Source organism: Scardinius erythrophthalmus, assembly GCF_964197995.2.
Source record: "Scardinius erythrophthalmus genome assembly, chromosome: 11".
Classification (NCBI taxonomy): domain Eukaryota; kingdom Metazoa; phylum Chordata; class Actinopteri; order Cypriniformes; family Leuciscidae; genus Scardinius; species Scardinius erythrophthalmus.
The window spans coordinates 13452441-13477005 of record NC_138231.1 but is presented as its reverse complement, the minus strand read 5'-3'; the positions used below and the strand labels follow the sequence as shown (position 1 = coordinate 13477005).

General features: G+C 37.9%; 2 protein-coding genes across 5 annotated transcripts in view; both read left to right on the top strand.

The window, feature by feature from the left end:
- The first annotated feature begins 6705 nt into the window (after positions 1 to 6705).
- On the top strand, positions 6706 to 9714 carry LOC308698636 (FIGNL1-interacting regulator of recombination and mitosis-like). 3 transcript variants are annotated; one of them, XM_081378853.1, is made up of 7 exons: positions 6706 to 6855; positions 7080 to 7197; positions 7363 to 7402; positions 7605 to 7693; positions 8348 to 8452; positions 8544 to 8684; positions 9079 to 9714. In XM_081378853.1, the coding sequence occupies exons 3-7, from the start codon at positions 7366 to 7368 to the stop codon at positions 9175 to 9177; spliced, it is 471 nt and encodes a 156-aa protein (XP_081234979.1). In that variant the 5' UTR covers positions 6706 to 6855; positions 7080 to 7197; positions 7363 to 7365; the 3' UTR covers positions 9178 to 9714. The 3 variants fall into 3 exon arrangements, with proteins under 3 accessions (XP_081234979.1, XP_081234978.1, XP_081234977.1); XM_081378852.1 differs by having other exon boundaries at positions 6729 to 6855; positions 7080 to 7402; XM_081378851.1 differs by having other exon boundaries at positions 6737 to 7402.
- Positions 9715 to 10667: 953 nt separating this feature from the next.
- firrm (fignl1 interacting regulator of recombination and mitosis) overlaps positions 10668 to 24565 on the top strand; it is a 24329-nt gene continuing 10431 nt past the window's right edge. The window contains exons 1-16 of one of the 2 annotated variants that reach the window (XM_081378846.1): positions 10668 to 11204; positions 13585 to 13700; positions 13866 to 13905; positions 14108 to 14196; positions 14851 to 14955; positions 15047 to 15187; positions 15582 to 15744; positions 15869 to 15953; positions 17498 to 17636; positions 19023 to 19112; positions 19193 to 19257; positions 19394 to 19542; positions 20170 to 20299; positions 21116 to 21302; positions 21705 to 21787; positions 23599 to 23650. In XM_081378846.1, coding sequence (XP_081234972.1) covers positions 13611 to 13700; positions 13866 to 13905; positions 14108 to 14196; positions 14851 to 14955; positions 15047 to 15187; positions 15582 to 15744; positions 15869 to 15953; positions 17498 to 17636; positions 19023 to 19112; positions 19193 to 19257; positions 19394 to 19542; positions 20170 to 20299; positions 21116 to 21302; positions 21705 to 21787; positions 23599 to 23650 — 1608 coding nt within the window. In that variant the 5' untranslated portion in view covers positions 10668 to 11204; positions 13585 to 13610. Of the gene's footprint in view, positions 11205 to 13226; positions 13361 to 13584; positions 13701 to 13865; positions 13906 to 14107; positions 14197 to 14850; positions 14956 to 15046; positions 15188 to 15581; positions 15745 to 15868; positions 15954 to 17497; positions 17637 to 19022; positions 19113 to 19192; positions 19258 to 19393; positions 19543 to 20169; positions 20300 to 21115; positions 21303 to 21704; positions 21788 to 23598; positions 23651 to 24565 lie in introns of those variants that run through there. The other variant, XM_081378845.1, reaches the window with a different exon arrangement.

Here is a 24565-nt window from a genome sequence, read left to right as displayed (position 1 = left end):
TCATGATTCAGTGTTTCCCCTAGGTTTACAGGTTTGGGGGGGGGGGTTGGTTTGTTTGGGGAAAATTGACACAGACACTATCTATCTATCTATCTATCTATCTATCTATCTATCTATCTATCTATCTAACTATCTCTATCTATCTATCTATCTATCTATCTCTATCTATCTATCTATCTATCTATCACATAAATTGTCTGGGAGGGTAATGGTTTGTAAAAGTTAAAAAATGTTAACATAAGATATCTCTTTAAAAAAATAAATAAACATATTTAAATCTTTTTAAAATTGACTTTTGCAAATAACCTTTGTTAAATTTATAGAAGTATTTGTTAATATTAATGGACCAGAGCTTAAATAGTTTTATTTTTTAACTACCAACTAAAAAAAGATTTATAAATACTAACAAATATATTGGTCATTCATTGTTCGTTAATGTTAGTTAATACATATATATGACAAACAAATTTCAAAAGGGCTTTTTTATGAGAAGTTTTTATTTCTATGATGCATTTATTGGAGAGAATAATCCTGTCAGACGCACCACTGCTGTGAACGCGCGTTCACGTAAACACAATTTAAACAATGTATTATTCAATGCATTACTTCTATATAATTATATATTAAATTGTTCAAGCAAGTGGTAAAATATTTAACCATGTACTTATATTAAAATCTTTTGTATTTAAATTTTAATACAATAAATCTTGCATGTCACAAAGAACTTGTTTTTCCACCTCCACGAATGAGACGAGTGTTGTTCATTATGTCGCCTTGTTGAGGTAAATTGTAGTTTTCCTTGCTTTAACTCAGTCTTAAAGTGAAAAAAGTAGTAATTAATTAAATAAATTTATGGTGAGATTACTACATTTTATTTAATTAATCGCACTTATGGTGAAATTACTACATTTTCAGGTCAATCGGTGTTCATTTTGATCACGAAACATGCGCTGTCACTTTAATTCAGCGTTTGCAGCACAGCAGAAATAGACTCGGTGCGGAAACGATCTCTGCACTGCTGTATACGCACCGCAACTGGAACGGATCGATCATCGACGGACTGCATCCGCGTGCAGTGTACGGGAAAAAAATACTCACCGCAAACGAAATATATGTGAACCGGGCGTTAGACTTGGAGCAGGAGAGCTACTCCGGCTGCTACTCGCAGTAGAGCGAGTGTTGCCATCTTCAGTTCAGCGACATATTTCCCGCCGCGCGCTCTCTGTCCGCTAGTGCTCAACTGTATGTGACGCAAGTGTTTGTTTGTGTGTGAGTGTGCGCACGTGCGCACTCATTGGGATAATTGTAAACGCGCAAACACAGACAGAAAAGACATGCCATCGTGGAAATAAGATAAATAACATATTACTTAAGGGCCATGTAGTTTTTTTTATATAAAATAACAAATTGTAATCTGGCGCTATAAAGAAAATCAAATCAAATTTACTTGACCTCCAAGGGGGGGCGGGGGGAGCCGTTAGGAGGGCGGGGCGCCCCCCTTATATAATGGTAGGGGAAACACTGTGATTGGTATGTCTAGTTAACTTCTTACTAGACTTCATTGAGAAATTTGCCATTGAGATACACAAGCACACATATTTGGTGAAAAACATTTCACAGAACCAAACACTATGTTTTCACCATTACAATTAAATTGTAAAAAGACCCATTATTTTAAAAAGCATACATTTATATGGTTACATATGTGATTTTCAGTAGAACCCTTTCAATGGATCTCATACAATGTCATGTGTATTGTGCATAAGGGATTTTTCCATCCTGTTTCTGAAGTCAAAACTTTTACTAATTTCCTGTATCCTGAGACCCTGAAAAAACGAATATGACCCTCTTTGTCTATGAGGGTCCAGTTGTCATAAAGAGGTTACATTAGAGAGCATAGACAGCCTTACACTCTTAAAAAAAATGGTTCTTCAGCGATTCTTCAGGGGTTCTTTGTGGTGGTTATGGTGTTATATAGCACCACTACCATTTGAAGAACCTGTTAAGCCCAATTTGGTTCTTCAGCGGTTCTTTGGGGTGGTTAAGGTGCTATATGGCACCACTGCCATACAAAGAACCCATTAAGCCCCTACAGTTCTTTAAAGGTTCTCTCTCTTTCTTAGTCCCTTAGTTTAGTTGGTGATAGGATTAGAAAAACAACATTAAAATAATGAATTATCCATCTTTAAGTAAAAGTGTCATTTAGAAGCATATTGACTCATCATTTGTAGTTTCTGGCATGATAATGGGCCCTACTACCTCAAAAAAAAAGGTTCTATATAGCACCATTTGACAAATGTGCTATAAAGCTTCTTATGAGATAGCTGCTATATGGCACTTAAAGTGGTTCCCCTATGATTACAAGCCAATGAACCACTTTTAGTGCTATTTAGCTCCATTTTTGTTTAGAGTGTATAAAAAAGATATTCAAATGACCAGAATGTTTGAGCAAGGGCCTTCTCAATTTTGAAATCATTTTAGTACCGTTTCAGTGCCTGTGCTTTAGTAATTAATTTTAATTCAAGGTAAGTATTGTTTTGTATTTGTAAAAAAAAATATGTAGTAAGGCTGAACAAGGAAAAGTGCTGTCATTTATTGCGTTTTATTTTCCTTGGGAAATTTTCCGTCTTCCTGTGACATGTTTGGAGTCTGGATTGAACATAATGGTGCTGTATTTGGAAGTTCCTGTAGATGTTATCTTCATCATAGCCTTCTCTTAATAGGTTTTTGTTTCCCTTAGCATGTGGCTGGCGCATGTGTTCACACTTACCGTCAAGGATGTGAAATGAAAAACTGAAAGTGTCACTTTGAAGTTGAGAGGTGTGGCATAGTTGAACACAATATTGGCAGCCAACATACATTCTCCAGACAGTAACAGTGTTTTCTGGTAATTTGTAGTCAGCTCACTGTTCCTGCCTTGACTTACAGGAACCACTGGAGAATTTAAATCCATCTGAATGTGTACTGTAGTAAAATCAGTCTTAAATCTGTCTTAATTACAAATAATAAAGATATACTTATGAAAAAGTTGAAGATTAACTTGTGGTGGAGATAAGAGCTCAGAAATTAATGGTATAAGAAATATTAATAATATCACCAAAAAAAACTCAACTTCAAGGTAAAATACTGTAAATTTCTAAATAGTTACAATCAAGAGTGGTTTCTCATTGTTTCTTCTCATTTTATTAAAGACCCCCTGTGGTAAAGTTTGTAATGTCTATTTTATATGCTTTAAGACAAACCATGTGCAAATTCAAAAGTCAACACCATTTGTGTAGTATTTTCTATAAAACTGCAGTGAACCAAAGACAGTCTCAAAAATGAGGTTTGAAATCGCCAGTGTCTCTTACGTCACAAAGCACCTTGTAACCAATCCCGTTAACGTGCGCGCGGGCTTTAGCATATCATTAACTATGCTGCGAACCAGGGGATTATCAAGAGAAGCCAGAAGCCTATATTTTTCTGTTGATATGACAAATCGTGTACATTTTGCAATATTGCAGGTGAATTATGTATATATTACAATGTTATGATGAACTATATTTTTTTTTCCACTGACGTTCTAAGTTGTTCAAAGCGTTTGTAAGGATGCTGATTATTAGAAAGCAGCTGTCTGAGATGGTGAATGGGAGCATGATGTTATACATTAGCAACACATTATTAGCTGTTTGATAATGTAGTCAAGCAAAATGCTAATCAGATTACCGCTATGTGTCTAAACATAAACAGCGATACCATTGTGCAGCATTTACTACAGTAACTTGAGTAAAGTTGATCGAGTGGATCTCTCAGCTGGTGTGAACGGAGGCTGCGTTAATTTGCATATTCATAGATCAGCGTATAGGCTAAATGAAGCAAGGGAGTTACATTCAAGATATCTTAAGGCATAAAGAATTTTTTTTCACAGGAAAAAACATTTAAATATGTAATTTTGGCGATTAAGATAAGTTTAAAGGGATCAAATTATTGACTACAGGGGGACTTTAATTGAGTTTTGCTTGTGTTGTAACTTGTGAGTGTTTGCTTGATGAGTGAACTTTAATGCAAGTGAGACATTGATTATCTGATTAGGATAGTCCACTGAACAATTAATCTTGTTTGGGGCTGGGAGGGGACAGTATTCATGGCACTATAAACAAGGGCTAAAATGTGCTACTGCAATGTGGCTGTTTGGTGGTTACAATATTGGGACTAAGGCAATGTATACTTGGGCTTTTAGTGGTGGTTGCATTTGATCATGTGTTCAGTACCAGCCTGAAGGCTAGGGTGCTTTGGCCCCGGGTGCTGATGCAAAAGCCTCAAAAAGATGATTGTCATCTTAGGGAGCAGCGCAAACCAATCCAAGCCCCTTATGGTGTTCAATCTCAGAGACCCCAGCTGGCCCCGCCTAACGCCTTCAATTATTCAGTCTAAACAAGACTTGCAGGGCCCAGTCAAGGAGCTGACCTGGAAGTTCCCACTGGCCCCAGAAGAGCCAACACAGACATATTTTAATTTAGAGTTTCAGCTGCCTAAACCTTCTAAGAGCTTAGCAGTCCAGTGTTGGGAAGATGGGGTACATGTGGAGGTGAAGCTGGACTTCTTTGGTACTGGTCAACTCCTTGAGCCCTCTCTTATGTCCCTAGGGGGCTGTGGTGTTGTGGACATAGATGCAGCTGCCAGAGTCCTCATCTTTCATTCGGTGCTTCAGGAGTGTGCGGTGAGATAGTTGTATGTCCAGTGGCCTCTTAACTGAATTGCTTATAGAGCTGGTAAGTCCCGCCCGCTCGGCTAACCCCGCTGGACCTCTAGGTTGAAAAATCGTCAATGCAAGTGAATGGGAGAAAATAATTATTTTCTCGTCCCGTTTGAATTTTGCCATGAATGTGAACATATGTTGTCTGTGAATTTTTTTTATATAATCTTTCGTGTGAAGAATGCTACAATTTAACGGGTAGAAGTTTGATACGGTTAGACTTTGTGTGAGAGCACTTTGTGGACTACAACTCTTCGCTGCTTTCAACAGGTTTGAAACGTCAACACGACTAGCACACAGACGCTAGCTCACGAATCCCGCTAAACATGGCTGTGTCTTTGGTGCACTTCACCGCCTAATTTCAGGGAGAGAACAAAATCATTGAGGTTGGCGAAAACCACGGGTAAGTCAACTTTATGGGGTGACGTCACATAGGCGACATGTAGTCTTTCTCGTTATGTCTTTTCCACAACTGCTAGCCGAAGAATCATACAAAATCATTAAAAAATTCACAGACAACATGTTCACATTCATGGCAAAATTCAAACGGGACCAGAAAATTCACTTGCATTGACGATTTTTCAACCTAGAGGTCCAGTGGGGTTTTACGGAAGGGGCGGGACTTACCAGCTCTATATGCCTGTGAGGCCAACGCTCTGCTGTATCTGATTCTGTCTGAAGCCGTACAACCATGTTCCCCTTCGTAGGCCTATGTTTGTGGACAACTGTGTGGCCACTGCAGGACCTGATGTGAACTCCGCTCCTACGTATTCTTTTATTGAAAATCATGGATAAGAAGTCCTATGCTGAACTTTCAAATAAGTGGGAAAATTGAGATCCTCATGAAACCTCATGTCTTAGATGGGTCTCTTCTGATGGAAGTGATCAGGTGTGAGGCTGCTGTGGATTGAGGACGGATAGTGTGTTATCCAAAGGTTTAGGTATATCTTGCATGTGACCTAGCCCAAAAGGACACGTCAGATTTCATATTCTGACTGGTTTCCTCTATTTGTCACTGCAGGTTTCCAGTGGGAGGGAAAAGCCCAAGTTGGTCCCTTCAAGTCTGGGAGAGCCAAATTAAGCAAAAAATTTTGTTGAATATTATTGTTATATTTAAGTAGGCTACTAGGCTACCATTCAGTCTCTTTACTGTTTGGTTCAGTCCCTTTTTGGGACTTAAGATCTGCGATCTAGATGTAGGCTAATAAACTTTATTTCATATAGTGCCTCTATAGCAGCTTCTCAAGGCACTTTACACAATAAAAATACACCGATAGAAATACAAAGCGTACAAAAAAAAAACACACTGGAATACAAAATAATTAAAACCATCAAGAAGAAGCTAATTTAAATAGGATTTAAAAATGCATAGATTTTGTGCACCTTTGATATGGGAAGAGTGTGTTAGCGTTGCTGGAAGTGGGATCTACTACTGTGTCCCCGGCTTTATAGTCGTTAAGTGTGTCCCCAGCTTAATAAAATCCATAGATCTGAACTGACACCTCTAAATGTGAGCTTAACTGGAAGCATGCATGGACGATAAACTGGGGGGAAAATACGTTTGTCTGAACCACGCAAAATGTTCTTCCAGCAATTTTGAGGTAAGGTACTACTTTCACGGACAAATCTCCGTTGTTGCGCTGTGTCAGTGTCACCGCCTCGTACATCGATGAAATAATATTACGTTTGTGATTGGGCCATAAATGGAGTATACCACATTCTGACCAATCACCGTAGAGTGCGGGTTAAAATGAGGTGAATTAAAACCACTTAAAACGGCGCGAAGTTTGGAGCTGTACCATATCAAGTTTATAGGGGAATTCGTAAGCACCGTACTATTAATAAAGTACATTAGTTAAACGAACAAAAACTTAATGGTCCAATTTAATTTGTTTATCGTTATATATGGCACACATAGCTTTAAACATTCTCCAAACAGGTTTCGTTTTGATAAGGATACCCCATCCAGTGCTGGCAAATGTAATCACCCAGCACTGCGGCAGATTCAGGAAACGAGGAGAATTCAAAACAGAAGCCCTATGTGTTCAGGATCTCATCATTGTCCATAATTATCACATGCATTTGTTATTAAGCGCTATTGTATCCATCTGAGTGAGTTGGTAAGTTCTAAGTAACAGTTAGCTATTAGTTTGAAAACGGCGTATGAAGCTAGTTGTAGTTGTTAGTGTAGTAAGTTAGCAGCTAAGTTAGGTTAACCTGCAAATTGAACGAATAAAATAACGGTTGCCTTTTACCACCTAATCATGTTTGGCCATCGATAAGTTACATTTGTTACGTAAATATAAAAAAATCGATTTAAATCGGAACTTTGTTTTCAACACAGGTGTGTTTTGAATAAAAGTTACCACAATGTCTCAAGTGACTCTTTTGGATGAGGTCTCTCAGTGGAACCAGGAGACCTGTCAACAAGAACTCAAAACTGTCCTACCTAAACTAGTTATATATCCTTTCCTGAGTCCCTCTTCAAATTTATTTCTTTAGTAGTTTAAGGCAATGTATGAACGTAACGTTAGACAGGAGTTACAAACATGTAGGCTATTTGATTGTTTAGGACTGCCTTATTTGTCATGTATTAAAATGATTAAGACTGGCCTTGACACATGCACGCCATGCATCATGACACTGACAGCTGGGAAGAGCACACAAGTAAGTCTAAACTGTTTTCAGTATCTCACTTTCTGAACTGGCACATCTCAGGTGCCCTCCAAACATGCGTTTTATTTTACTTGATATATGTAAACCTTTATTCATGTTAGGTTTTTAGATATTTAATTTGCTGATCTTTATCAATTTCTGGTGAATTGTATTCTACTTTGTTTGATTTTTATTATATTTTTTTTTTCCACAGATATTCTGCAAATAATCACAAGCAAGTTCCTCCCTCATCTTTCTTTATCTGAATTAGAGACAGGATGTTTCTCCACTGTCTTACCCAAGGTTTGATCTTTAAATTCCCACAAAATGTCTATTTAAAATAAAAAAAATAAAAATCCTTTCAAGTATTTGATAGCTCATAAAAAAAAAAAAAAAATTTGAGTACTTGGGGTATCATGGCTATATGAAACGATTTTAATTAAACCATACTGTCGATGAAAACAGTACGAGAAAAATAATAGGCCTACTACTAATTATTATTAATTTATAAAAAAAAATATGCAATGAAAGAAATGAGATTATTTAAAAAAACATAACAATCGAAGTCAAAAATGTTGTGACGTCGTTTCAGCTGCTGAAAACACTGGTAAACTGGAGCACTTTGGTAGCAGATGAATGAACTGATATGTTTCCAAACTCCAAATGCATCCTATATGAGATTCATTGCAGTGATTCACTGTCCACTTTCCTTAGTCATAGTCTCACTTTAGTTATCTGGTATCGATGGCATGCTGTCTTTATGCTAACCAATTAGACCTCAAGGTATTGCCCAAAATGGTGCCATAGCCAATCAACCAACAAAAAAACTATGTTTTTTTAATGATCAATCATCGCTGTCACTTTCAATTACTGGAGTGCTTGTGCCCATTCCTTTTCTATAGCTTGAAATATTCAACACGAGGCACGTTTTTATATGTTGTCATGATCAATCCACAGGTGGTAAAAGTGTTTGCAGTTCTTTTGGAAGAAATCAGCAAGCAAATTGGAGGCCTTTCTAGTCAGAACACAGAGCTGCATGTATTTTTGAGAAATATACTGAAGGTTTGAATATGCCTTATTTGATAATATTTCAAGCTTATGTACAGCGTACAGATTTCTTCATATAATTTTCTGCTGATGTGTTTTTGGCTAGATGATGGTCCAGACCCTGGAGTCACTCTCTGGCTGTGTGCGTCATGTCAGTTCCTTTGAAGAGTCTGTCTCCTTTGACAACATTCGCTCTCTGCCCTCTTGCATCCTCAGAGTCCTAAAAGACACCTTCCAGCACTGCAAGGTACGTTATTTTTAAATTGTACACTGGACATATTTTGGCACCATCAGGCATAACCTGTTTCAAATTCATCAAACAGGCTGTTGGCAGTTTTAGTGTGTTTGTGCTATAGTGGTGTATTATTCTTATGTTTTGCTATGAACCAGAGACAATGTATTCTATACCACTTGTTAGTACAGTTTATGCAAATTAGCCCTTGAAGGTTTGGTTGTGTACTTGCTGCTGATGAGTTAGTACTCATGTTGCGTATCTGAAAAAACATTTAATAAATCCTCATGTTATAGTAAACTCTGTGCACCCAGAGCCTCCTTGTACACCTCATCATCTTAACGCAAACATAAAAGTGTGGAGAATTGTATTTGCTGTTAATTTCAGTATGATGTTGATGTGTTTATAGGACAGTGAGGTCATGTACAGTGGAAGGCTGTCATTGGTGGGCGACTTACTTCAGGGCCTTTTTCCTTATAACACCATAACCACCACAAAGAACCCCTGAAGAATCGCTGAAGAACCATTTTTTTTAAGAGTGTAAGGCTGTCTATGCTCTCTAATGTAACCTCTTTATGACAACTGGACCCTCATAGACAAAGAGGGTCATATTCGTTTTTTCAGGGTCTCAGGATACAGGAAATTAGTAAAAGTTTTGACTTCAGAAACAGGATGGAAAAAGGCAGCCAACATACATTCTCCAGACAGTAACAGTGTTTTCTGGTAATTTGTAGTCAGCTCACTGTTCCTGCCTTGACTTACAGGAACCACTGGAGAATTTAAATCCATCTGAATGTGTACTGTAGTAAAATCAGTCTTAAATCTGTCTTAATTACAAATAATAAAGATATACTTATGAAAAAGTTGAAGATTAACTTGTGGTGGAGATAAGAGCTCAGAAATTAATGGTATAAGAAATATTAATAATATCACCAAAAAAAACTCAACTTCAAGGTAAAATACTGTAAATTTCTAAATAGTTACAATCAAGAGTGGTTTCTCATTGTTTCTTCTCATTTTATTAAAGACCCCCTGTGGTAAAGTTTGTAATGTCTATTTTATATGCTTTAAGACAAACCATGTGCAAATTCAAAAGTCAACACCATTTGTGTAGTATTTTCTATAAAACTGCAGTGAACCAAAGACAGTCTCAAAAATGAGGTTTGAAATCGCCAGTGTCTCTTACGTCACAAAGCACCTTGTAACCAATCCCGTTAACGTGCGCGCGGGCTTTAGCATATCATTAACTATGCTGCGAACCAGGGGATTATCAAGAGAAGCCAGAAGCCTATATTTTTCTGTTGATATGACAAATCGTGTACATTTTGCAATATTGCAGGTGAATTATGTATATATTACAATGTTATGATGAACTATATTTTTTTTTCCACTGACGTTCTAAGTTGTTCAAAGCGTTTGTAAGGATGCTGATTATTAGAAAGCAGCTGTCTGAGATGGTGAATGGGAGCATGATGTTATACATTAGCAACACATTATTAGCTGTTTGATAATGTAGTCAAGCAAAATGCTAATCAGATTACCGCTATGTGTCTAAACATAAACAGCGATACCATTGTGCAGCATTTACTACAGTAACTTGAGTAAAGTTGATCGAGTGGATCTCTCAGCTGGTGTGAACGGAGGCTGCGTTAATTTGCATATTCATAGATCAGCGTATAGGCTAAATGAAGCAAGGGAGTTACATTCAAGATATCTTAAGGCATAAAGAATTTTTTTTCACAGGAAAAAACATTTAAATATGTAATTTTGGCGATTAAGATAAGTTTAAAGGGATCAAATTATTGACTACAGGGGGACTTTAATTGAGTTTTGCTTGTGTTGTAACTTGTGAGTGTTTGCTTGATGAGTGAACTTTAATGCAAGTGAGACATTGATTATCTGATTAGGATAGTCCACTGAACAATTAATCTTGTTTGGGGCTGGGAGGGGACAGTATTCATGGCACTATAAACAAGGGCTAAAATGTGCTACTGCAATGTGGCTGTTTGGTGGTTACAATATTGGGACTAAGGCAATGTATACTTGGGCTTTTAGTGGTGGTTGCATTTGATCATGTGTTCAGTACCAGCCTGAAGGCTAGGGTGCTTTGGCCCCGGGTGCTGATGCAAAAGCCTCAAAAAGATGATTGTCATCTTAGGGAGCAGCGCAAACCAATCCAAGCCCCTTATGGTGTTCAATCTCAGAGACCCCAGCTGGCCCCGCCTAACGCCTTCAATTATTCAGTCTAAACAAGACTTGCAGGGCCCAGTCAAGGAGCTGACCTGGAAGTTCCCACTGGCCCCAGAAGAGCCAACACAGACATATTTTAATTTAGAGTTTCAGCTGCCTAAACCTTCTAAGAGCTTAGCAGTCCAGTGTTGGGAAGATGGGGTACATGTGGAGGTGAAGCTGGACTTCTTTGGTACTGGTCAACTCCTTGAGCCCTCTCTTATGTCCCTAGGGGGCTGTGGTGTTGTGGACATAGATGCAGCTGCCAGAGTCCTCATCTTTCATTCGGTGCTTCAGGAGTGTGCGGTGAGATAGTTGTATGTCCAGTGGCCTCTTAACTGAATTGCTTATAGAGCTGGTAAGTCCCGCCCGCTCGGCTAACCCCGCTGGACCTCTAGGTTGAAAAATCGTCAATGCAAGTGAATGGGAGAAAATAATTATTTTCTCGTCCCGTTTGAATTTTGCCATGAATGTGAACATATGTTGTCTGTGAATTTTTTTTATATAATCTTTCGTGTGAAGAATGCTACAATTTAACGGGTAGAAGTTTGATACGGTTAGACTTTGTGTGAGAGCACTTTGTGGACTACAACTCTTCGCTGCTTTCAACAGGTTTGAAACGTCAACACGACTAGCACACAGACGCTAGCTCACGAATCCCGCTAAACATGGCTGTGTCTTTGGTGCACTTCACCGCCTAATTTCAGGGAGAGAACAAAATCATTGAGGTTGGCGAAAACCACGGGTAAGTCAACTTTATGGGGTGACGTCACATAGGCGACATGTAGTCTTTCTCGTTATGTCTTTTCCACAACTGCTAGCCGAAGAATCATACAAAATCATTAAAAAATTCACAGACAACATGTTCACATTCATGGCAAAATTCAAACGGGACCAGAAAATTCACTTGCATTGACGATTTTTCAACCTAGAGGTCCAGTGGGGTTTTACGGAAGGGGCGGGACTTACCAGCTCTATATGCCTGTGAGGCCAACGCTCTGCTGTATCTGATTCTGTCTGAAGCCGTACAACCATGTTCCCCTTCGTAGGCCTATGTTTGTGGACAACTGTGTGGCCACTGCAGGACCTGATGTGAACTCCGCTCCTACGTATTCTTTTATTGAAAATCATGGATAAGAAGTCCTATGCTGAACTTTCAAATAAGTGGGAAAATTGAGATCCTCATGAAACCTCATGTCTTAGATGGGTCTCTTCTGATGGAAGTGATCAGGTGTGAGGCTGCTGTGGATTGAGGACGGATAGTGTGTTATCCAAAGGTTTAGGTATATCTTGCATGTGACCTAGCCCAAAAGGACACGTCAGATTTCATATTCTGACTGGTTTCCTCTATTTGTCACTGCAGGTTTCCAGTGGGAGGGAAAAGCCCAAGTTGGTCCCTTCAAGTCTGGGAGAGCCAAATTAAGCAAAAAATTTTGTTGAATATTATTGTTATATTTAAGTAGGCTACTAGGCTACCATTCAGTCTCTTTACTGTTTGGTTCAGTCCCTTTTTGGGACTTAAGATCTGCGATCTAGATGTAGGCTAATAAACTTTATTTCATATAGTGCCTCTATAGCAGCTTCTCAAGGCACTTTACACAATAAAAATACACCGATAGAAATACAAAGCGTACAAAAAAAAAACACACTGGAATACAAAATAATTAAAACCATCAAGAAGAAGCTAATTTAAATAGGATTTAAAAATGCATAGATTTTGTGCACCTTTGATATGGGAAGAGTGTGTTAGCGTTGCTGGAAGTGGGATCTACTACTGTGTCCCCGGCTTTATAGTCGTTAAGTGTGTCCCCAGCTTAATAAAATCCATAGATCTGAACTGACACCTCTAAATGTGAGCTTAACTGGAAGCATGCATGGACGATAAACTGGGGGGAAAATACGTTTGTCTGAACCACGCAAAATGTTCTTCCAGCAATTTTGAGGTAAGGTACTACTTTCACGGACAAATCTCCGTTGTTGCGCTGTGTCAGTGTCACCGCCTCGTACATCGATGAAATAATATTACGTTTGTGATTGGGCCATAAATGGAGTATACCACATTCTGACCAATCACCGTAGAGTGCGGGTTAAAATGAGGTGAATTAAAACCACTTAAAACGGCGCGAAGTTTGGAGCTGTACCATATCAAGTTTATAGGGGAATTCGTAAGCACCGTACTATTAATAAAGTACATTAGTTAAACGAACAAAAACTTAATGGTCCAATTTAATTTGTTTATCGTTATATATGGCACACATAGCTTTAAACATTCTCCAAACAGGTTTCGTTTTGATAAGGATACCCCATCCAGTGCTGGCAAATGTAATCACCCAGCACTGCGGCAGATTCAGGAAACGAGGAGAATTCAAAACAGAAGCCCTATGTGTTCAGGATCTCATCATTGTCCATAATTATCACATGCATTTGTTATTAAGCGCTATTGTATCCATCTGAGTGAGTTGGTAAGTTCTAAGTAACAGTTAGCTATTAGTTTGAAAACGGCGTATGAAGCTAGTTGTAGTTGTTAGTGTAGTAAGTTAGCAGCTAAGTTAGGTTAACCTGCAAATTGAACGAATAAAATAACGGTTGCCTTTTACCACCTAATCATGTTTGGCCATCGATAAGTTACATTTGTTACGTAAATATAAAAAAATCGATTTAAATCGGAACTTTGTTTTCAACACAGGTGTGTTTTGAATAAAAGTTACCACAATGTCTCAAGTGACTCTTTTGGATGAGGTCTCTCAGTGGAACCAGGAGACCTGTCAACAAGAACTCAAAACTGTCCTACCTAAACTAGTTATATCCTTTCCTGAGTCCCTCTTCAAATTTATTTCTTTAGTAGTTTAAGGCAATGTATGAACGTAACGTTAGACAGGAGTTACAAACATGTAGGCTATTTGATTGTTTAGGACTGCCTTATTTGTCATGTATTAAAATGATTAAGACTGGCCTTGACACATGCACGCCATGCATCATGACACTGACAGCTGGGAAGAGCACACAAGTAAGTCTAAACTGTTTTCAGTATCTCACTTTCTGAACTGGCACATCTCAGGTGCCCTCCAAACATGCGTTTTATTTTACTTGATATATGTAAACCTTTATTCATGTTAGGTTTTTAGATATTTAATTTGCTGATCTTTATCAATTTCTGGTGAATTGTATTCTACTTTGTTTGATTTTTATTATATTTTTTTTTTCCACAGATATTCTGCAAATAATCACAAGCAAGTTCCTCCCTCATCTTTCTTTATCTGAATTAGAGACAGGATGTTTCTCCACTGTCTTACCCAAGGTTTGATCTTTAAATTCCCACAAAATGTCTATTTAAAATAAAAAAAATAAAAATCCTTTCAAGTATTTGATAGCTCATAAAAAAAAAAAAAAAATTTGAGTACTTGGGGTATCATGGCTATATGAAACGATTTTAATTAAACCATACTGTCGATGAAAACAGTACGAGAAAAATAATAGGCCTACTACTAATTATTATTAATTTATAAAAAAAAATATGCAATGAAAGAAATGAGATTATTTAAAAAAACATAACAATCGAAGTCAAAAATGTTGTGACGTCGTTTCAGCTGCTGAAAACACTGGTAAACTGGAGCACTTTGGTAGCAGATGAATGAACTGATATGTTTCCAAACTCCAAATGCATCCTATATGAGATTCATTGCAGTGATTCACTGTCCACTTTCCTTAGTCATAGTCTCACTTTAGTTATCTGGTATCGATGGCATGCTGTCTTTATGCTAACCAATTAGACCTCAAGGTATTGCCCAAAATGGTGCCATAGCCAATCAACCAACAAAAAAACTATGTTTTTTTAATGATCAATCATCGCTGTCACTTTCAATTACTGGAGTGCTTGTGCCCATTCCTTTTCTATAGCTTGAAATATTCAACACGAGGCACGTTTTTATATGTTGTCATGATCAATCCACAGGTGGTAAAAGTGTTTGCAGTTCTTTTGGAAGAAATCAGCAAGCAAATTGGAGGCCTTTCTAGTCAGAACACAGAGCTGCATGTATTTTTGAGAAATATACTGAAGGTTTGAATATGCCTTATTTGATAATATTTCAAGCTTATGTACAGCGTACAGATTTCTTCATATAATTTTCTGCTGATGTGTTTTTGGCTAGATGATGGTCCAGACCCTGGAGTCACTCTCTGGCTGTGTGCGTCATGTCAGTTCCTTTGAAGAGTCTGTCTCCTTTGACAACATTCGCTCTCTGCCCTCTTGCATCCTCAGAGTCCTAAAAGACACCTTCCAGCACTGCAAGGTACGTTATTTTTAAATTGTACACTGGACATATTTTGGCACCATCAGGCATAACCTGTTTCAAATTCATCAAACAGGCTGTTGGCAGTTTTAGTGTGTTTGTGCTATAGTGGTGTATTATTCTTATGTTTTGCTATGAACCAGAGACAATGTATTCTATACCACTTGTTAGTACAGTTTATGCAAATTAGCCCTTGAAGGTTTGGTTGTGTACTTGCTGCTGATGAGTTAGTACTCATGTTGCGTATCTGAAAAAACATTTAATAAATCCTCATGTTATAGTAAACTCTGTGCACCCAGAGCCTCCTTGTACACCTCATCATCTTAACGCAAACATAAAAGTGTGGAGAATTGTATTTGCTGTTAATTTCAGTATGATGTTGATGTGTTTATAGGACAGTGAGGTCATGTACAGTGGAAGGCTGTCATTGGTGGGCGACTTACTTCAGGGCCTTTTTAAAGAGGCATATTCTTTGCAGAAGGGTCTGATGGAACTATTGGACAAAATTAACTTGGAGGACACTGCATCTGAGGAGCTAGTATCAGATATTGTCACAGGTTTGTTTTTTTTTCTATGTGAGGGAAAGATTCAGTTTGTTTCATGCATGTTTCATCTCTAGTGAAGAGATGGATGTGATTTGCAATAGTTATTTCAATTTTTTTTGTTTGGCTTGCCTTGCAGTGATTCACAGTCTGCTGGACATATGCTCGATCATATCAAGATTGGACATTGCACTACATGCCAACACATGGAAATTTATCATTAAGTGAGTATAATGTGCATCATGAATAGAGATGCACTAGCCTGACTTCGTCATACTCATATTCTAGTCAGAATGTGAGTCTGATACTGCTTCATAGGGCTTTGATAATGGGGCGTGTCTCAACCGAACCAGAAAAAAAAAACTCTGCACTCAATTGGATAGACCTACAACCAACCAGAGCAACGGAGTAAATGACGCATATTCTTCATTCATATTTTCAACCAAAAAAATGTTGCGGCTCTCTGTTCCTCTTTTAAAATTAATGCGCTGTGGTTATCTTCTATAACAGACGCGATGGCGGAATCTAAACATGATGTTTCATTAACAAAGTTCGGGAGGAGCACGTACAAATAATCAATCCAATATCAACTTGTCATCAAACAATACCATGTCTAACGTTACCCTATCTATCAGCATGAGGAAGCATATTCACTCTGTCAACTTAACTAACACTCCTTGACAGTTTTTCAGCATCCCTCCACCACCCCGAATCCTCACTCTTGTCATGGCTTGTTCTCTCACAACCAGGAACACGGGGGGAGAATGGCTACCGAGCCCACAGCCCTCTCCTCGGACAGCACGTCATATACGCATTTATTTTGTACACGTCATATACGTCACTTATTTGTGTGAACTCGTTAAATCTCATATACGCATTTATTCTATCTATCTTATTTGTGTGAACTCGTTAAATCTCATATACGCATTTATTCTATCTGACTTATTTGTAAGTGTGAACTCGTTAAATCTCATATACGCATTTATTCTATCTGACTTATTTGTAAGTGTGAACTCGTGAAATCTCATATACGCATTTATTCTATCTGACTTATTTGTAAGTGTGAACTCGTGAAATCTCAATTCTCCAGCGGCAGTCATCTTTGTTGTAAAGTAATTCAACCCAACCGCTCTTTGATGACGTGGGTGATTACGTAACCGCAGATCATCTGTCCATCATCGATTAAAGCCCGCCCTGGCAGTTTGATTGGCTCGGCCTCCTGGGAGCCGAGCATAATTACTCCTCAATGGATCGAGTCCAGACTGAACTTCCCGACAAAAAAAATGTTGTGGGCGGGGTTCGGGCTGGCACCCAGGCTAGAGATGCACTGGATTGAGGCTTTATTCGTTTATTGTCATATACATACAGCGCTTCACAGCCGTTACATAACACATACCCAGCAATTGATTGGTTGTTTAAATATTTCAGTAAAACGCTCCCACTCGGATCTGTTTTTCCTTTCATTGCTGCTTGAACAAGTGGACCCCGCAACTGCGTAGTTTAAAGGGACAGTTCACCCAAAAATTCTGTCATCATTTACTCACCCTCAAGTTGTTCCAAACTTGTATGAGCTTCTTTCTTCTCTTGAACTCAAAAGAAGATATTTTGAAGAATGTTTGTAATCAAACATTTGACGGTAGCCACTGACTTCCATAGTAGAAAAAAATACTATATTATTAAATATAATAACGCTTTATTAAATAAAAAATTTGTATGAAGAAATAAATGATACAATTTTTTTATACTAACAGTTTGTATTTGGTTTCAGACAGAGCGTGAAGTACCAGACTCTTGTAGAAGATCAGCTTCATCACACTGACATAGCCTTCTCATTGTGTGAAGATCTGTGTACGTCTGTCCAGAACTGTCTTGAGCTGGCTCAACAGATCCAACAGGCAGACCTACAGGTGAAGTAGACTCCTCAGTTCAAATACGTTCAAATAACTAAGAACTTTTAATTCTAAAGAATAATTAGATGCTTGAATTGAATGATAAAAATAAATAAAACTTCAATAAATGATAAAAAAACTTTGTAAACAGAAGTGCAAAGTAACAAGTAGAAAAAACAAAGTAACATGTTTGACATTGTCATTTTTGAGTTTTAAAGTGTCTCATTCAGATGTCCATATGAACATAGGCACAGATGCCTCATCAGACCTGCTGCAAAATATTTTTTTCTTGAGACGCATTTTAACTTTTAACAGGTTTATAACACCGTGTCATGCTCGAGACACTGCAAAAGACGCAAGCACAACGGTCAAACACATCTGTCATATCCGTTACAGGAAAACCATCCGTGATATGAATGCTATCGGTGAGCGTGCTCCATTTCACGCTGTCACATTTATATTTGCAGCTGAAACGGTAGATTGCGGCTTTAAAACTAAAAGTGTCCATTTGGACTTTCTGTAGTTGTCATGAAAAAACTATAATGCCATGAGTAATGTCTTTTCTTCACCTGTTGGTGTCCGATCTGTGTGTGTGGAGGAGCTGCCTGAGCCCAGCTTTTGCCTCTTAAACAAAAAGCAGATGAGATGACAGAAGCCGCGTGATCTGCAAAAATCATTTTATATAAACATAATGGGCAATAAAAATGTCCATATATCGTGCAATAAGACGATATAGTAATTATTGCGACAGGCCTAATTCCCAACAAACTTGCCAGATTACTGTGCCCTGTTCATTAGAGTGTGAATCTCTTTTTTTATTGTTTAATTTAATTTAAAATAGTTTTTTTAACAATTTCTTTATTTGTTGAAAATACTTCAATTTAATTACAAAATCAAGAAGATTCCATCTAAATTCCATTCTTTATGTATGAGACGCATAAAGATTTCTTTTTTTCTAATTTAGTAAATATTAAGTAAAGGAAATAAATTTAGTTTAAGCAATTATGTATGTGTTTTTGCTATTTCTAAATTAGTAAGAGATTTTTATATATTTATATATATATACACAAAATATTGATTTAAAAAGGAGTTTATTGATTTAAAAACGACTGTATTGCTTCCGCTAAAGAAAATAGTCTGTTCTGTCTCTACGGTTAGAATCCTCTGTCCATAGCAACGCTCTGTTTTTCATGGCAACGGTGTGTTATACTTCCCAGCGGTCTGTTATCAAGAAATAACAGACCGCATTCTACATTAGAATTCAACCAAGCCATGTAATAAATGGTTATAATGGTGACCTAGAAATGTGCGTCAGGGACTTTTTTTGTTGGATAGTAATAATAAGCAAGTGTTTTTATAGAAAATGTCAACTGATATCTGCCTTCCTCCTTTTGTTACTCATAGGAAGTTGTGCACTGTCCAGAATACAAGCTTTTCCAAAAAGCAACAAAGATGTGTAGGTTTTTTGCCAACACATTAGTCCACTATACAAAGGTAACTAAGGGAAAAACGAAATTTATTCATCCTATCCATGATTATTAAGTTATAAAGTTTTTTTTATTAACATTTGATAGGAATTTAAAGCATTCCTTGCCAAGTCATGCTGTCGATTTCACCAGTTGTATCTCCAAATCCACAGGTAATCAAATGTATATTGCATAAGGTCAACACTCAACATGGGGATTTTAATTTTAATATAACGTCAAAGTTCATATTTTCCCCTTCCTTGTTTTGTCCATTTTGTCTAATTGAACTTGTGGTTTTGCCCTCCTTAGCAAGTTCCCCCCATCTGTATGTGCCCCATCTGTGCCTCCTGCCCTCAGTGAGGAGCTGAGAGTGGCTGTCCTGGTTCCCTTAGATGTCATGCTGACACAGCTGATGTCCTTCCAACCCTTTGCTCAGTCTGTCCTGGACCCAGACCACCGTGAGCTTCTTACTGCAAACTTCCATAACTTCCAGTGTCCCCTTGAACCCTGGAACATTCTTTTAACATTTCCTCCAAAAATGTTGTCCAATGCAAGATCATATATCACTCAGCCTGGTCATTAAGGTTGTTGTGCTGTTTGTTATATGAGTCACTTTCTGCATAGTCTCTGGAGGGTGAAAAGAATAAGTGATGAATTTATTTCATGTCAAAGACATAGTTATATAAGAAATGCAGAGAGACCGACTGTCCATGACACATTGCTGAGTGTACATCCTGTGCCTTCCAGGTCATTTAAATTGAACAATCGCTTTTGGCCTTTCATTATTATAGGGCAATGAATCCTTCACTGCAACATGTGGAGTTGCACTTTATGTCTGTGATGTTAGTTATTAGGAAAATTCTGTTTATTTGTACAGGCTCATAGGTGAAAAACATTCTGTACTTCCGAAACTTAATTCATTCCTTTGATTTAGTTAAATCTTGGCCAATATTTAACTATATTACAATGAGGGAACAAATTATGTGCAGGGCTTAATACATAGTACACAATTCCGAATGTTTTCGGAAACATTTAAAAACGTAAAAATTGAGCCAGACCTGTTTTTTGTTGTTTGAGTATTATAGAGAGCAGTACAGAGCTTTGTCTACCACAGTGTCTGCTACTGGTGAATATACTGGGTAAACTCTCCTCCCAGCCAGAGAAGGCGCTGCGGCTCTGGAGTGATGGCAGCCAATTTTCGGAGGAAACTCCCAGGTACTTTACAATTGTTTAATTTAGCAAGATAAATTTGTCAATTAAACTAGTCCACATTGCTGCAGTTGAGTTTATTGCATTATTAACTGTACAGCCTTTACAGAATTGGCTTGGCGAGCATTTTCAGTTTATTTATTATAATTAAGTATAATTTATTATAAAATGTAAAATTTATTGTAATTAAATCATTAGTCTTAAGTTTGAAATGTATAAAATATATATTTGTGTGAGAAATGTGATATGATAATTTATGACTTTAAATTGTTTAGTAGTGTTTAGAGTGTAACACTTAAGTGTTACTTTAGTGTACTAAAAGACTGCTTTACAACTTTCACAGAGACCTCAAACAGAAAGCACAAAGCCTGTCTTTAAATTTAATTTCGAAGTTTAGTTTAGTAGTGTTGAAGTCTTAAAGGGTTAGTTCACCCAAAAATGAAAATTCTGTCATTAATCACCCTTGTGTTGTTCCAAACCCATAAGACTTTCATTCGTCTTCGGAACACAAAGTTTGTGAGTGCTTTGTTTGCGAAAAAAAAAATAAAAAAAAAATAATGTACTACTTATTTACCACTTTTGGGTGAACTCTAAATACTAACTAACTAAGTAACAGTCACTTTTCATCATCAATAAAACAAATGCTTGCTGAATAAAAAATAAATAAATCTTACTGACTCCAAACTTTAAAATGTTAATGTACTTCTATATATTTGTTGTTCATCCAGGTATTATAAAAATGGTCCATACTTAATTAACATTTGTTTTCTAGTGTTTTTGGCCAAAGTACATAATACCAGCAAAAACTCTCTCTTTCCTCAGATGGTCTGTGTTTGAGGCCGTGTTGCAGAGTTTCAGACATTCTATGTTGGAGCGTGTAGTACCAGTGTGGTTACCGGGGGTGATGCTGAGAGGGCAGGCTCAGGGTAGAGTCAGTCTGCACCAGCATGTGTGTGTGCATATGTGTGCTTGTGTGGCTGTGCTGCCCGCGCAACACTTCCCTCCACTGGTCAGTGATCTCTTTTGAACATTTATTGAATTCTGTGCACTAACAAAGCTTGACGTTTCTCTTTGGATGACGTGACGTATACAATTTGCTTCAGACCTTTTGTCTTGAAAAGACACAGTCGCAGCTTGACATGTCTTCTTGACAATTATTTTCTCATGCTATTTTTATTATCACTTTATGGTAACACGGTTCTCTCACAGAAAACAAATAAAGAAAAGATGACTCATTACTTTTAATATTAGGTATTAAATTCTCCCATTTATGCCCAAAGTAGTATTAGATATTGAATGCTGAAATTGTTTTCTCTTGGCCAAGTGACAAATAGCTGGTACTATTAATACATTTCATCAGTAAAAGGAAACATCTCATAATCTTGCAGTCCTCTCTGTTTCCTTCTTCAAGGAGCGGTCACTATTAGCTGCCGTATTACAGGCAGACACACAGACGGCTGTCTTGGCCACAGATGTCTGGTGTTTCCTGGCACGGTAAGTACAGATACACACACCCAGGAGCATAGACCATCGGACTTCTATGACTACCACTTTCCAGAGCTGTCACAGTAACGTTGAGCATGAACAATCAGGGGACATTCCTGTGTTTAATATATTAGAAAATTCCAAAGTTTTGTCATTGTGGTTAAGTCATTTTGAACTTTCTATTTACCCCCGCAGTAATATTGATAACCAGGGGCGGACTGGCCATCTGGAGCACCGGGTGCACTTTTCCCGGTGGGCCACTGGCCAATGCTACTGGCAATGCTAATGTACTGGCCCACCCAGTACACAAATATATATATATATATATATATATATATATATATATATATATGACGGAAATCATTACATTTCTTTTCTACACAAATGGATGAGTGAGCCGATTGCGTGGGCTCGGCCGACAAGTGTTTTGTGAGTGTATTGCCCTCCCTCCCTGTTAATTAGTTTGGTCTACTACATTGCGTATCTTGAAACACGCCCCCTTTCACGCCTTGGAACACACCAAGCCGACGCTGATGCCGATGAACTAGCGCTGATGAAAGCCGACTTTGTTGTCTCCTCGCGTGGCCTGTGTTGCGGGAAAAAAGCTGCACTTGAACACACCGAGAACTACAGCCGACTGTCAGCTAGAATGCGCGTTCTGCGCCTGCGTGTAAATGAGACAACTGTCTATTTCTGCAGATATATTAATCTATATTCATGATTCAAAAAGAGAAACCGACACTGCAGGCTGCAGATACATAAACCATAAACAAAGCAGTGCGTGCTTACCGTTTTGAATATCAATCCTGCTAAACACTTTCTTTATTTCACTCCTCTCATGTTAATATTGAAATATTCGCTAAGGAACACTCAGGTAAGATGACGTGACATTAAAACAGCCTTCTATTTGTGTCGTTCTTTGCTCGCTGTTTTGCTATTATTATCGTGCACTGACTCGTTCACTAAGCTGAACAGCTAATCAGAGTTCCCTCTTTCACCGAAGGCGCGGCGCCGATTCAACGTCGAATCGGCCGGAAAAAAGCCGTCGAGGACCAATTTCAGCCGACGGTGCAGACCACACTGAGAAAACTTAGTCGGCCGACTGTTAAAACTTAACTGCCGGACAGCCGACCGTCGGCTTGGTGTGTTCCAGGCTTAAACTGAGAGAGAGAGAGATTGATCCGTTACTTGCATCAAATTTCTCTGAGCAGATAATTATTTTATAATAATTTATATAATTATTATAATTGTCCATGGATGAAAAGGGGAAGAAAAGAAAAGGTGGAGCTGAAAAGTTACGCGTTAGAAAGCATTAGAGGTAGATGCTGTGAAATGCTTCAAATTAACATATTATACATTTGGCGCGAAGAGTAGCAGTTCAGCAGGCTCTGACGGCTCTAGCTCCCCCGACTAGCTGATATTCTGTCTTGATAGTTTTATATTAATAATAATGTGTGTCTTAACGTCCTTTTGTTTGTTTCCCTTTGTTTTACAAATATGACCTAATATATGTTGTTACTTAAAATAAATGTTTAAATAGCATTTATTTTTGTATTGTGTTATATGCTACAAGTAGTGTTAAAAATTATTCTGCACATTAATGTGCCAATGTGTTATGATGTGGGATGTGGTGGGCTGCTGTGAGCCAGAAAGTCCAGGGCCACTTTTTGGTCCCAGTCCGCCCCTGTTGATAACCATCCTTTTACTAAGACTTGTGTCAGTGTTAGGCAAGGAGGAAATCTACTGCACTGCACTAAAGAATACAAGTAATACACATTTATGTACAATATCAGAGTTGTGTTCTCTCTTTCTCTCATCAGGTATGGCACGGCCGAGTTGTGTTTTCACCATGTTCTCCTTATTGCTCACCTGGTGAGTGGAGTCTGTTGGGAATGTGACCTTTTCTGTGCTCTTGTGGGTTTCTGGAAACCTGTCTGGGTTGAGGGACAACAGGGGACCCTTTTTCTCTCTTACACCCAGACTGAGCTGACAATCAGTGTCAAAAGAACATGGGGAAGAACATACCTGTCCATCACAACACTCTTGTGGCATTTGTCTTGTGTGCTTGGTATTATTGTAAATGTCGTTAATTAAGTGTTGGATGAACAACGTATATTCTATGGTTTACACACACACACACACACACACACACACACACACACACACACACACACACACACACACACACACACACACACACACACACACACACACACACACTCAAAAGTTTGAGGCCAGTGACATTTTTAAAGTCTCTTATGCTCACCAAGGCAACATTTATTTGATTGCAAATTGCAATAATATTTCACAGTATTACTTTATTTTCAATCAAATAGCAGTCTTCTGTTTTAATATTTAAAAATTGTATTTATTCATTTGGCAAAGCTGAATTTTCAGCCTCATTTAGTCCAGTCTTCAGGGTCACATGGTTCTGCAGAAATCATTTGAAGATGCTAAACCGTGCTCAAGAAACATTTATTATTAATATCAGTATTGTAAATAGTTCTGCATTTGTTGTTTGAAAAATGGAAATATTTTGTAACATAAATGCCTTTACTGTGTTATTTCAAAACTGTACTTTTCTATCTTCTATCTTACTATCTTCTTCTTAATCCTTGATATTTTATAATCTATTGCATCTTTCTATTTCTAAAACATTTTTGAAGGTGACAATTTTGAAGGACCCATTTTTCTTAGAGTTCTTTCAGTTTGAATATTTTTCTGAACATATTTCCATAAAATATAAGGTCTTTAGTAGAGAACTAGTTGCTTCTGTGACCTGTATTG